Below are 14242 nucleotides of genomic sequence, written 5' to 3' on the forward strand. Positions count from 1 at the left end.
ATTTTATATATTTTAGTAATCATACCTTGTACCTTGAGGAATTTAGGACTAAATAAGAGTATCCACAAATTCGTTTTAGCATATTATGTACATAGGCAAATAATGTTAGCTGCTAATATTATTTCTCAGTTTTTTGGCTGGAATTTTAACATTTAATGCTATAACTGTTTGACATCCAGAATGCATTCATATGCTTCCCATTTTCTTGTATTTTATTTTACATTTGAACATTTAAAGTGTAATTCCTTTTTTCTACTTGTAACAAAGATTCTGCAGTCAAAAATCCATCACCTACACTGGATAACCTACTAAACAAGGAATTTTAAGCCCTCCAGGGGCTAGGGACTCCTATGGTTGGACTCTTATTGCCACCTTTTAATAAATACAAATATTATTAAAGTTGTACAGACAGTAGTAACACTTGTATTGTGTTTTCTCACCTTGCAACATATATCATGGTGGCATAAAGACTATTTTTAAAGAGGAAAAATATGGAGAAACATTTATCTGTTGTTAATTATATATTTTGTTATAGGATTGCATTTTTCTTTGATGATCTTTTTCACCACTAGAATAATCCCAGATGGCTTTTTTTTTTTATTTTCATACCATTAAAAGAAACCATGTAGAGTTCATATCAGGTTTAGAATTATAATTTTCAAAAATGAGTCACAAGGTGTGCGCATGTGCGTGCATGTTTGTGTGTGTGTATGTAGAGAGAGAGAGATTAGTAATTAAGGCATGGCCATATCATTGATAAAGAACAATGCTGTCTGAAACAAAAACCAAGGAACAAGTACTGTTGACCCTGGAACAACATAGGTTTGAACTGCGTGGGCTTCCTTATATGCAGGTATTTTTTTTTTTATATAATACAGTATTTTCTCTTAAGATTTTAGGATTTTCTTGAACTTTAAGTAGGCAGTATAGAATACATATAACATATAAAATATGTGTTAATCAACCACTCGTTATTGGTAAGGCTTCCAGTCAACAGGAGGCTTAGTAGTAGTCAAGTTTTTGGGGAGTCAAAAGTTATACATGAATTTTCAACTGCATGGGGAAGGGGGTCAATGCCCCTAATCCATGCCTTGTTCAAGGGTCAACTGTAATAGCTTTCCCTTTTAGTGTCTTTTCCCTTTGAGTTATTAACTCGATATGGGCTTGTGTCTTATTTATACATCATAAATGCTTATTCTCTTTATGGCTAGTTGGTATAAATAGCATATGCCATTGTTTACTAAAGTTTATAATTTTCTGATAAATTTCATATACAGCATGTAGTTTTTTGAATAAAAGTTCATACATAGAAACAAAAAGAGGCTGCATTCTAAATGTTTGCATATCACAGGTGCCTGGGTCGTTCAGTCAGTTAAGCGTCGGCCTTCAGCTCAGGTCATGATCTTAGGGTCCTGGGATCCAGCCCCTCATCGCATCAGGCTCCCTACTCAGTGGGGAGTCTGCTTCACCCTCTGCCTCTCCCCCCCACTTGTGCATGTGCACTCTCTCTCTGTCAAATAAAATCTCTTAAAAACAAATATTTGCATATCAATATCTCAGCCTTTTCTAAAAAATTTAAATTATTTAAAAATCCTAATTAATAAATGCTGTACTTTGTTTTTATAGAACTTCTCACCCATAATTTCCTTTTTCTTTTAAAGATCAGTGGATAAGTCTGTCATAGTATATGATACTGTAAGTATTTCAAAATCTTTTGTGTGCGATCTGTGTAAATTATGTTTATTAGGCTACTGAACTAAAAATTTAGTTAGGCAAGATGAACAAAATGTGTACGTTTTTCAAGTGCCTAAGAATATACATTTTCAGAAATGCTAAGATAGTTATGCAGGTTAAGGTACAGGTTCTGGGAAAAGTCCTTAAATATTTCAATAATGATTTTAAGATGGACAGATGTTTAAGATGGACAGATGTTTAATCTGATCAAAGAAAATACAGATTTAAGGAGCACCTATATAAAAAAAAAACACTTCAAATTGATTATTAAATTTTTATACCAGGTTTCCATAACAGCAAGGGATGAATGTTTACCCCAGGGTTTTGGAAGAGTGTAGCTGAAAGTGGCTTACTACCAGTGGAGTTCTGACTAGGTTTAGAGTATAAGGAAGAGTCAGATTTAATGAACTTGGGAAAATGCAAGTTTTTGATAGACCCATATGAATAAAGACCAGAGTTGCACAAGTACGAAGAAAAATGAATGTTTTACATAAAGATGTGGTTGATGAAAATATTCTTTAAGAGAGAATGGAGAATGTTGAATGGAGCCTTATAATGATGAGTTCAGGCTGCAGCTTTGCCAGCAAATGAAATAGAGATGTAAATCATCAAACGTGTAGTGGGTCAAGCAAGGATTCTAAGCTAGTCCTCCACATGAAAGTTCAAATCACTGAGTGCTCTGGCAGGAGATGGGCAAAAATACTCAATGGGTGAAGTAGATCCTGAATGTTTCTCAAGAAATATTCATGAGATTTTACATTTACAAGAATAGCTATAACATTAAATTTTCTCCATTAAATAATTATGAGTCTCAGTTAAATACAACCTGAAACTAATATAATACTGTATGTTAATTATACTTCATTTTTAAAAATTAATAAATATGTCTAGATGCTAGATGGCCAACTAAGTGTATTCAGGATCTAAGTGACTGATTTCTACTCACTGGTCCTGCAATGGATACAAGTCAGATGTCATAGCAAAATTACAGATTTCATGTAACAGATGTTTAGGTTACTATGAGTGAATGCAAATAAGTCAGCAAAAGTCAAGAGTGTTTTATACTAAAAATTTCTAGGAAGATAGTCAGCAGACAACAGCACTAATTATTAAGAGTGAAATAAGTACTTGATAATATTATTAGTTATAGATGCTATTCTCTTTTTATTGGGTGAAGTGTCAACTTACATTAGTGACTAATAATATTAAAACACAGCATATAAACATTTATGTCAGATAAGCCCTTATCAGTAACTTTACTCCTGCCTTTGTAAATATAAAGTTGTTTTTACTGTTTTTCAGAATACTGAGAATATACTTCACACGTTGACTCAGCACACCAGGTCTGAACTTAACCTCATTTTACATTAATATAATTTAAAAATTAGTCTGAGGATACATAATAGTTGTTTTTGTTAACTAGGTATGTCACAAGTTGTGCCTTTGCACCCAATACCCTTTTATTTGCTACTGGTTCAATGGATAAAACAGTGAACATCTGGCAATTTGATCTGGAAACACCTTGCCAAGGTTAGTAAGGGCATCTAACCCAGTTCAACCCGTTCACCATTAAAATTTTAAATTCCATACTTTTTTGGCAAATTATTCACCTTGCTTTTTCTTAGTATAAAGTATACATCTAAATTTAATATAATTTAAAAATAATTTTAGAGAAGCCAGTGTTTTAAAGTAGTTGGTCTATGTTAAAACTGTTGGTAAATGCTTTTCTAAGAATATACATTTTCAGAAATGCTAAGATAGTTATGCAGGTTAAGGTACAGGTTCTGGGACAAGTCCTTGTTTTGATAGAAAAGGTGCACTTTCATGGATATTATACCTCTCATAATTTTGTAAGCTATTTATTTGTACTGCATACTATTTTTTTCAGATAAATACAGCCTGGGAACAAAATAGAAATCACAGTTTTATTTGTTCATTTTATTTTTGGCCTCATCAAACAATGTTGACACATAATTTAGGAGTTTAATTTTTATCACTGTCAGAATTAACGAAATAGTGGTGCTGATATGCAGATGATAGAGCACATAGAATACTTTGGCTGATATGAGGTTTTTGGTTTTTGTTTTGTTTTGTTTAAAGTAGGCTCTGCATCCAGCATGGAACCTGATACAGGGCTTCAGCTTATGACTCTGAGGTCAAGACCTGAGCTGATGCTTAATTGAGCCATTCAGGCACCCAGATTATGAGTTTTATATAATAAAAAAAAAATTGTTTTTCTAGAGTGAAAAGAAAAAGTTCCAAAAGAGTAGTATTTAATATAGTATTAAGTAATACTGTAATTATGCATAGTATTATTTGATTTTTTGAAATTTCTTAAAAGAATGTTAAAGAGCAAAACACAGATTTAAGGAAATTTCATTTACTTTTTAATTCTCAGTGAGAATATTTATAAAGGAAGTACTTTTCTTCATTGTTATTTTACCTGCCTTTTTGTTTGTCGGTTTGTTTTTAAAAGCAAGGAGCACCGAAGATCAAGCGAAGCAGTTTACTGAAGACTGGTCAGAGGATGATGTCTCAATGTGGCTTTGTGCACAAGGTTTAAGTGACCTTGTTGGTATTTTCAAAATGAATAACATTGATGGAAGAGAACTGTTGAATCTCACCAAAGAAAGTCTGGCTGATGATTTGAAAATTGGTAAGATTAGTGGAAGATAGGTAGTCTTAAAAGTGACTTTTAATAATTTACTCTGAGATTGGTTTTAGTTGTATTAATAGTTTCCTCTTAATATTCTGGCATAGTAATTATTCTGGTGTATATATTTTTATTAGATTATGAAAAAGAAATGTAGTATTTCTTTAAAGCCACCATGTAACTAATTTTAAAAATGTATATATTTTAAAAATTGAGATATAATTCACATGGTAAAAAACACCCTTTTATGAGTGTACAACGTAGTGACTTTTAGTATATCCACAGTTGTACAGCCATCACCACTGTCTAATTCCACAACATTTTAATACATTCAGAAAGAAACCCCATGCCCATAAGCAGTCACTCCTCTTTCTCTTTCTCTCTAGCTCCTGGCAACCACGAATCTGTGTTCTGTCTCTAAGGATTTGCCTCTTCTTGACATTTCATACAAGTGGAATCCTATAATGTGTGGCCTTGTCTGGCCTCTTGCTTAAATGTTTTCAAGGTTCATGCTATAGCATATAGTAGTACTTCATTTCTTTTGATGACAGTATTTTTTTCACTGTATGAATTTATCACTTTTTGCTTATCCATCTATCAGTTGATTGAATTGAGACTGTTTCCATTTTAGCTATTATGAATGCTTCTCTGAACATTTGTGTACAAGTTTTTGTGTGATAATATTTCCAGTTTTCTTGGGTGTGTAATCAGGAATGGAATTGGTGGGTCATATAGTAACTCTGTGCTGACATTTGAGGAACTGCTGGACTATTTCCAAAGCAGCTGTGCTATTTTACATTCTCATCAGCTGTATATGAAGATTTCAGTTTCTCTACATCCTCATCAACACTTGTTTTTTAAATTATAGACATCCTAGTGGTTTCTCATTATGGTTTCAACATACATATCCTGGTCACTGGTCATGTTGAACATCTTTCCATGTGCTTGTTAGCCATTTGTAAATCTTCTTTGTAGAAATGTCTAGTAAGATCCTTTGGCCATTTTAAAAACTTAGGTTGTCTTTTTGTTTATATAAATTTAGATATAAGACTTACCGGATATATGATTTATAAATATTTCCTCCCTTTCTCTGGGTTAGCCTTACACTTTCTTGATAGTATCCTTTGAAGCACAAAAATTTTTTAATTTTTATGAAGTCCAATATATCCTTTTTTTCCTGTTGCATGTGCTATAGGTGTCATATCTAAGAAACTATTGCCTAATTCCAAGTCTTGAAGATTTATACCTGTTTCTCTTCTATGAATTTTATATGTCTAGTTCTTACATTTAGGTGTGTGATCAAGTTTGACTCAATTTTTGTATATGGTGTGAGGGTAAGGGTCCAACTTCATTCTTTCAGATGTAGATATCCAGGAGCTGCACCAGCACTATTTGTTGAAAAGACTATTCTTGTCCTTTGCAATTGTCTTGGCACCCTTGTTGAAAATCAACTGACTACAAATGTGAGGATTTATTTCTGGACTCTCAGTTCTATTTCATTGATCTATTTGTTCTTATGCTGGTTCCACACCTTTTTTTTTTTAAGGTTTTATTTATTTGAGAGAGAGAGAGTGGTGGGAGGAGCAGAGGGAGAGGGAAAGAATCTCAAGCTGACTCTGTGCTGAGCGCAGTGCCTGACACGGGGCTCAGTCTCATGACCCTGAGATCATGACCTGAGCTGAAACCAAGTGTTGGACACTTAACTGACTGAGCCACCTAGGTGCCCCCACACTGTCTTAATTACTATAGCTTTGTAGTAGGTTTTCAATAAAAACATATGTGTCCTTTTTTTCTTTTTCTCTCCAGGATGGGTTTTGCTACTCTGGGTCCCTTGCATTTCCATATGAAATTTAGAATCAATTTGTCAGTTTCTGTTTGAAAAAAAAAAAAAGCCACCTGATTTTTTAAATTTTTAAATTTTTTTTTATTTTATTATGTTAATCACCATACATACATCATTAGTTTTTGATGTAGTGTCCCATGATGCACTGTTTGCGGATAACACCCAGTGCTCCACGCAGAACGTGCCCTCTTTAATACCCATCACCAGGCTAACAGATCCCTCCACACCCTCCCCTCTAGAACCCTCAGTTTGTTTCTCAGAGTCCAGAGTCTCTCATGGTTCGTCTCCCCCTCCGATTTCCCCCCCTTCATTTTTCCCTTCCTGCTACCTTCTTCTTTTTTTAACATATAATTTATTATTTGTTTCAGAGGTACAGGTCTGTGATTCAACATTCTTACACAATTCACAGCACTCACCATAGCACATACCCCCTCCCAATGTCTATCACCCAGCCACCCCATCCCTCCCACCCCCCACCACTCCAGCAACCCTCAGTTTGTTTCCTGAGATTAAGAATTCCTCATATCAGTGAGATCATATGATACCAGTCTTTCTCTGATTGACTTATTTCACTCAGCATAACACCCTCCACTTCCATCCACATCGTTGCAAATGGCAAGATTTCATTCCTTCTGATGGCTGCATAATATTCCATTGTGTATATATATATATACACCACATCTTCTTTATCCATTCATCTGTCAATGGACATCTTGGCTCTTTCCATAGTTTGGCTATTGTGGACATTGCTGCTATAAACATCGGGCTGCACGTACCCCTTCGGATCACTACATTTGTGTCTTTGGGGTAAATACCCAGTAGTGCAATTGCTGGGTTGTATGGTAGCTCTATTTTCAACTTTTTGAGGAATCTCCCTACTGTTTTCCAGAGTGGCTGCACCAGCTTGCATCCCCACCAACAGTGTAGGAGGGTTCCCCTTTCTCCACATCCCCACCAACATCTGTTGTTTCCTGACTTGTTTAATTTTAGCCATTCTGACTAGTGTGAGGCAGAATCTCATTGAGGTTTTGATTTGGATTTCCGTGATGCTGAGTGATGTTGAGCACTTTTTCATGTGTCTGTTGGCCATTTGGATGTCTTCTTTGGAAAAATGTCTGTTCATGTCTTCTGCCCATTTCTTGATTGGATCATTTGTTCTTTGGGTGTTGAGTTTGATGAGTTCTTTATAGATTTTGGATACTAGCCCTTTATCTTATATGTCATTTGCAAATATCTTCTCCCATTCTGTCGGTTGTCCTTTGGTTTTGTTGACTGTTTGCTGTGCAGAAGCTTTTTATCCTGATGAAGTCCCAATAGTTCATTTTTGCCCTTGCTTCCCTTGCCTTTGGTGATGTTTCTAGGAAGAAGTTGCTGTGGCTGAGGTCGAAGAGGTTGCTGCCTGTGTTCTCCTGTAGGATTTTGATGGACTCCTGTCTCACATTTAGGTCTTTCAACCATTTTGAGTCTGTTTTTGTGTGTGGTATAAGGAAATGGTCCAGTTTCATTCTTCTGCATGTAGCTGTCCAATTTTCCCAACATTTGTTGAAGAGACTTTTTTCCATTGGACATTCTTTCCTGCTTTGTCAAAGATTAGTTGACCATAGAGTTGAGGGTCCATTTCTGGGCTCTCTGTTCTGTTCCATTGATCTATGTGTCTGTCTTTGTGCCAGTACCATACTGTCTTGATGATGACAGCTTTGTAATAGAGCTTGAAGTCCGGAATTGTGATGCCGCCAGCTTTGCTTTTCTTTTTCAACATTCCTCTGGCTGTTCAGGGTCTTTTCTGGTTCCATACAAATTTTAGGATTATTTGTTCCATTTCTTTGAAAAAAGTGGATGGTATTTTGATGGGGATTGCATTGAATGTGTAGATAGCCCTAGGTAGCATTGAAATCTTCACAGTATTTGTTCTTCCAATCCATGAGCATGGAACATTTTTCCATTTCTTTGTGTCTTCCTCAATTTCTTTCATGAGTATTTTATAGTTTTCTGAGTACAGATTCTTTGCCTCTTTGGTTAGATTTATTCCTAGGTATCTTACGGTTTCGGGTGCAGTTGTAAATGGGATCGACTCCTTAATTTCTCTTTCTTCTGTCTTGTTTTTGGTGTATAGAAATGCCACTGATTTCTGTGCATTGATTTTATATCCTGCCACTTTACTGAATTCCTGTATGAGTTCTAGCAGTTTTGGGGTGGAGTCTTTTGGGTTTTCCACATAAAGCATCATATCATCTGCAAACAGTGAGAGTTTGACGACTTTGCTGATTTGGATGTCTTTCCTTTCGTTTTGTTGTCTGATTGCTGTGGCTAGGACTTCTAGTACTATGTTGAACAACAGTGGTGCTAGTGGACATCCCTGCCGTGTTCCTGACCTTAGGGGGAAAGCTCTCAGTTTTTCCCCATTTAGAATGATAATCGCTGTGGGTTTTTCATAGATGGCTTTTATGATATTGCGGTATGTACCCCCTATCCCTATACTCCGAAGAGTTTTTTTTTATTTTTTATTGTTATGTTAATCACTGTACATTACATCATTAGTTTTTGATGTAGTGTTCCATGATTCATTGTTTGTGCATAACACCCAGTGCTCCACACAGAATGTGCCCTCCTTAATACCCATCATCAGGCTAACCCATCCCCCCCACCCCCTCCCCTCTAGAACCCTCAGTTTGTTTTTCAGGGTCCATCGTCCCTCATGGTCCGTCTCCCCCTCCAACTTACTCCCCTTCATTCTTCCCCTCCTGCTGTCTTCTTTTTTTTTCTTAACATATATTGCATTATTTGTTTCAATAGTACAGATCTGTGATTCAGCAGTCTTGCAAAATTCACCCCTGAAGAGTTTTGATCAAGAAAGGATGCTGTACTTTGTCAGATGCTTTTTCTGCATCTATTGAGAGGATCATATGGTTCTTGTTCTTTCTTTTATTAATGTATTGTATCACACTGATTGATTTGTGGATGTTGAACCAACCTTGCAGCCCAGGAATAAATCCCACTTGGTCGTGGTGAATAATCCTTTTAATGTACTGTTGGATCCTATTGGCTAGTATTTTGGTGAGAATTTTTGCATCCATGTTCATCAGGGATATTGTTCTGTAATTCTCTTTTTTGATGGGGTCTTTGGTTTTGGGATCAAGGTATTGGTGGCCTCATAAAACGAGTTTGGAAGTTTTCCTTCCATTTCTATTTTTTGGAATAGTTTCAGAAGAATAGGTATTAATTCTTCTTTAAATGTTTGGTAGAATTCCCCTGGGAAGCCATCTGGCCCTGGGCTCTTGTTTGTTGGGAGATCTTTGCTTACTGCGTCAATTTCCTTAGTGGTTATAGGTCTGTTCAGGTTTTCTCTTTCTTCCTGGTTCTGTTTTGGTAGTTGATACATCTCTAGGAATGCATCCATTTCTTCCAGATTGTCTAATTTGCTGGCATAGAGTTGCTCATAATATGTTCTTATAATTGTATTTCTTTAGTGTTGGTTGTGATCTCTCCTCTTTCATTCATGATTTTATTTATTTGGGTCCTTTCTGTTTTCTTTTGGATAAGTCTGGCCAGGGGTTTATCAATCTTATTAATTCTTTCAAAAAACCAGCTCCTAGTTTCGTTGATCTGGTCTACTGTTCTTTGGTTTCTGTTTCATTGATTTCTGCTCTGATCTTTGTTATTTCTCTTCTCCTGCTGGGTTTAGGTTTTATTTGCTGTTCTTTCTCCAGCTCCTTTAGGTGTAGGGTTAGATTGTATATTTGAGACCTTTCTTGTTTCTTGAGAAAGGCTTGTATTGCTATATACTTTACTCTTAGGACTGCCTCTGCTGCATCCCAAAGATTTTGAACAGTTGTGTTTTCATTTTCATTTGTTTCCATGAATTTTTTAAATTCTTCTTTAATTTCCTGGTTGACCCATTCATTCTTTAGTAGGATGCTCTTTAGCCTCCATGTATGTGAGTTCTTTCCGACTTTCCTCTTCTGATTAAGTTCTAGTTTCAAAGCACTGTGGTCCGAAAATATGCAGGGAATGATCCCAGTATTTTGGTACTGGTTGAGACCTGATTTGTGACCTAGGATGCAATCTGTTCTGGAGAATGTTCCATGGGCACTAGAGAAGAATGTGTATTCTGTTGCTTTGGGATGGAATGTTCTGAATATATCTGTGAAGTCCATATGGTCCAGTGTGCCATTTAAAGTCTTTATTTCCTTGTTGAGCTTTTGCTTAGATGATCTGTCCATTTTAGTGAGGGGGGTGTTAAAGTCCCCTACTATTGTATTGTTGTCGTTGTGTTTCTTTGCTTTTGTTATTAATTGGCTTATATAATTGGCTGCTCCCATGTTAGGGGCATAGGTATTTACAATTGTTAGATCTTCTTGTTGGACAGACCCTTCAAGTATGATATAATGTCCTTCCTAATCTCTTATTATAGTCTTTTGTTTAAAATCTAATTAGTCTGATATAAGGATTGCCACCCCAGCTTTCTTTTGATGTCTATTAGCATGGTAAATGGTTTTCCACCCCCTCACCTTCAATCTGGAGGTGTCTTTGGGTCTAAAATGAGTCTCTTGCAGACAGCATATCATTGGGTCTTATTTTTTAATCCAATCTGATAGCCTGTGTCTTTTGATTGGGGCATTAAGCCCATTTACATTCAGGGTAACTATTGAAAGATAAGAATTTAGTGCCATTGTATTGTCTGTAAGGTGACTGTTACTGTATATTGTCTCTGTTCCTTTCTGGTCTATGTTACTTTTAGGCTCTCTCTTTGCTTAGAGGACCCCTTTCACTATTTCTTGGAGGGCTGGTTTCATGTTTGCAAATTCCTTTAGTTTTTGTTTGTCCTGGAAGCTTTTTATCGCTCCTTCTATTTTCAGTGACAGCCTAGCTGGATATAGTATTCTTGGCTGCATATTTTTCTCATTTAGTGCTCTGAATATATCATGCCAGTCCTTTCTGGCCTGCCAGGTCTCTATGGATAGGTCTGCTGACAATCTAATGTTTCTACCATTGTAGGTTACAGATCTCTTGTCCCAAGCTGCTTTCAGGATTTTCTTTTTGTCTCTGAGACTCGTAAGTTTTACTGTTAGATGTTGGGGTGTTGACCTATTTTTACTGATTTTGAGGGGTGTTCTCTGTGCCTCCTGGATTTTGATGCCTGTTTCCTTCACAAATTAGGGAAGTTCTCTGCTATAATTTGCTCCAGTATACCTTCTGCTCCTCTCTCTCTTTCTTCTTCTTCTGGGATCCTAATTCTAATATTGTTTCGTCTTATGGAATCACTTATCTCTCGAATTCTGCACTCGTGATCCAGTAATTGTTTATTTCTCTTTTTCTCAGCTTCTTTATTTTCCATCATTTGGTCTTCTATATCACTAATTCTGTCTTCTGCTTAATTTATTCTAGCAGTTAGAGCCTCCATTTTTGATTGCACCTCAGTAATAGCCTTTTTGATTTCACCTTGGTTAGATTTTAGTTCTTTTATTTCTCCAGAAAGGGTTTCTCTAATATCTTCCATGCTTTTTTCAAGCCCAGCTAGTATCTTTAAAATCGTCATTCTGACCTCTAGTTCTGACATCTTACTAATGTCTGTATTGATTAGGTCCCTGGCAGTCGGTACCGCCTGTTGTTCTTTTTTTTGAGGTGATTTTTTCTGTCTTGTCATTTTGTCCAGAGGAGAATAGATGAATGAGAGAACAAAATGCTAACAGGGTAACAACGACCCCAGAAAAATATACACTAAACAAATCAGAAGAGACCTGAAACAGGGGGGAAAGAAAGGGAAAGAAAGAAAAAAAAGAATATGATCAAATATGATCAGGCTGGTGAATAGATCAGTGCTACACACTAGATTTTGGGCGTATTTTGGTCTGTTAGAAGAAACTGCCTCCCAAAATTTTAAAGAAAGAAAAGCTTATATATGTACAAAAATAAGGGTAAATACGATGAAGGGATGGAATATGACTAAAGATGAAAATTACAGAAGATTTTATAAAAGGAATTGATAAGTAGGCTGAAAAAAGAAGGAAGAGAAATTTAAAAAAAAAAAGTGAATTTGAGACTAGAACAAAGCTAGATACTTAAAGATTTACGGTATATTTTGGTCTGTTAGAAGAAACTGTATCCCAAAGTTTTAAAGAGAGAACAACTTATATATATACCAAAAATAAGGTTAACTACTATGAAGGGATAGAATATGACACTAAAAATGAAAAATAAAAATGATTTTTAAAAAAGGGATTGATAAGATGTTGGTTGAAAAAGGGAAAAAGAAAAATAAAAAAAAAATTAACTTTGAAAGACTAAAGAACCAGGGGGAAAAAAGCCATGAATTCTATGTGCAGTATCCCCTAGTGCTGGCGTTCTGCCGTTCTCATTGATTGGTAAACTTGGTCTTGGCTGGCTGTTCTTGCTGATCTTCTGGGGGAGGGGCCTATTGCCATGGTTCCCAAATGTCTGCCGGAGGTGGAATTGCCCCGCCTTTGCCAGTCCCAGCTAAGTAATCTGCTGGGGTTTGCTCTTGGGAGCTTTTGTTCCCTGAAAGCTTTCAGTACAGCTTTGGGGGACGAAAGTGAAAATGGCAGCCTCCCGATCTCCACCCCAAAGGAGAGGAGAACTCGGGGCCCCGCTCCTCAGTGCGCCCCCAGAGAGAAGCAGTCAATCACTCCTGTCTCCCTGGTCTCTGGCCACACTCTGTGCTTACCTGGCCTGTGACCAAGCGTTTCTATCTCTGGCAGCCGACTCAGTGTGGAGTCTCCAAACCCAGCAGATCCCTGCGGTGCGCTCCCGCGCCACTCCTCCCAGTGGAGGAAGGGGAGTCTCCCCGTATCTGCCGCCTGTTGTGTCCCTGCTGGAGGAGCAGTGGCCCGACTGTGCCGAGGATCACAGTTTATGGCAACCCCGAGCTGAGAGCCCGCTCCTCGGCTCCGTCTCTGCATCCGGCTTTCCCACTCCGATACCTGGGAGCTCTGCTGCACTCAGGCACCCCCGGGCTTTCTGTGACCCCGAGGATCCTGAGACCACACTGTCCCAGCGAGGGTTCCCACCGCCTGTGTAGCCACCGGAGCGACGTCCCTCAGCAGAGCAGACTTCTAGAAGTTCCGATTTTGTGCTTCGCTGCTCTATAACTTGCCGGTGGTGGCTGACGGAGGCCCCCTCCCCCGCCATCTATACTCCCGAATATCGCCTCGGATTCACTTCTCCGCACATCCTACCTTCCAGGTGGTCGCTTTTCTGTTCAGAGAGTTGCTGCTATTATTTTCTTCGATCTCCTGTTGAGTTCGTAGGTGTTCAGAATTGTTTGATCCCTATCTAGCTGAATTCCTGGGACCAGATGAAATTTAGGTCTCCTCCTCCTCCTCCATCTTGCTCCTCCCCCTAAATTTTTTAATTTTTTTAAGTTATTTAAATTCCAGTTAGCATGCAGTGTATTATTAATTTCAGGTGTACAATGTAGTAATTCAGCACTTCCATACAATACTTGGTGCTCATCACAAGTGCACTCCTTAAAAAGCCACCTATTTTGGTATGGATTATATTGAATCTGTGAATTAATTTGGTGATTATTGTCATATTAACAATATTATGTCTTGCAATCCATAAACACAGGACTTTTTTTTTTTTTTTTTTCAAAGATAGAGCATGTGTGAGTGGAGGGAGAGGGGCAGAGGAAGAGGAAAAGAAAGAATTTTTTTTTTGATATTTATTTGCCAGAGAGAGAGTGCACAAGCAGGGGGAGTGGCAGGCAGAGGGAGAAGCAGGCTCCCCGCTGAGGAAGGAGCCTGATGCAGGACTCTATCCCAGGACCCTGGGATCATGACCTGAGCCAAAGACAGCTGCTTAACTTACTGAGCCACCCAGGTGTCCCAGGACATTTTTCAGTATAATCAGGTCTTCTTAATTTTTTTAAACAGTGCTTTGTCATTTTCAATATACAAGTCATTTTTCCTTAAGTGTATAATTCAGTGGTTTTTAGAATATTCAGTGAATTATATAACCATAAACACCATCTAATTTCAAAACATTTTTATCCC

At 37.4% G+C, this 14242-nt stretch overlaps 1 protein-coding gene across 5 annotated transcripts in view; it reads left to right on the forward strand.

The window, feature by feature from the left end:
- The window catches only part of WDSUB1 (WD repeat, sterile alpha motif and U-box domain containing 1), a 53838-nt gene that overhangs the window by 19569 nt on the left and 20027 nt on the right, over positions 1–14242 (forward strand). For 2 of the 5 annotated variants that reach the window (XM_088021688.1, XM_088021689.1), the window contains exons 6-10: positions 1662–1695; positions 3037–3077; positions 3158–3264; positions 4211–4390; positions 12947–13392. In XM_088021688.1, coding sequence (XP_087877814.1) covers positions 1662–1695; positions 3037–3077; positions 3158–3264; positions 4211–4390; positions 12947–13266 — 682 coding nt within the window. In that variant the 3' untranslated portion in view covers positions 13267–13392. Of the gene's footprint in view, positions 1–1661; positions 1696–3036; positions 3078–3157; positions 3265–4210; positions 4391–12946; positions 13393–14242 lie in introns of those variants that run through there. The other 3 variants (XM_028113040.2, XM_028113039.1, XM_088021686.1) reach the window with 2 other exon arrangements.

Source organism: Eumetopias jubatus, unplaced genomic scaffold (assembly GCF_037043125.1).
Source record: "Eumetopias jubatus isolate StellerSeaLion01/CBP00866 unplaced genomic scaffold, mEumJub1_p1.0 scaffold_3, whole genome shotgun sequence".
Taxonomy (NCBI): Eukaryota; Metazoa; Chordata; class Mammalia; order Carnivora; family Otariidae; genus Eumetopias; species Eumetopias jubatus.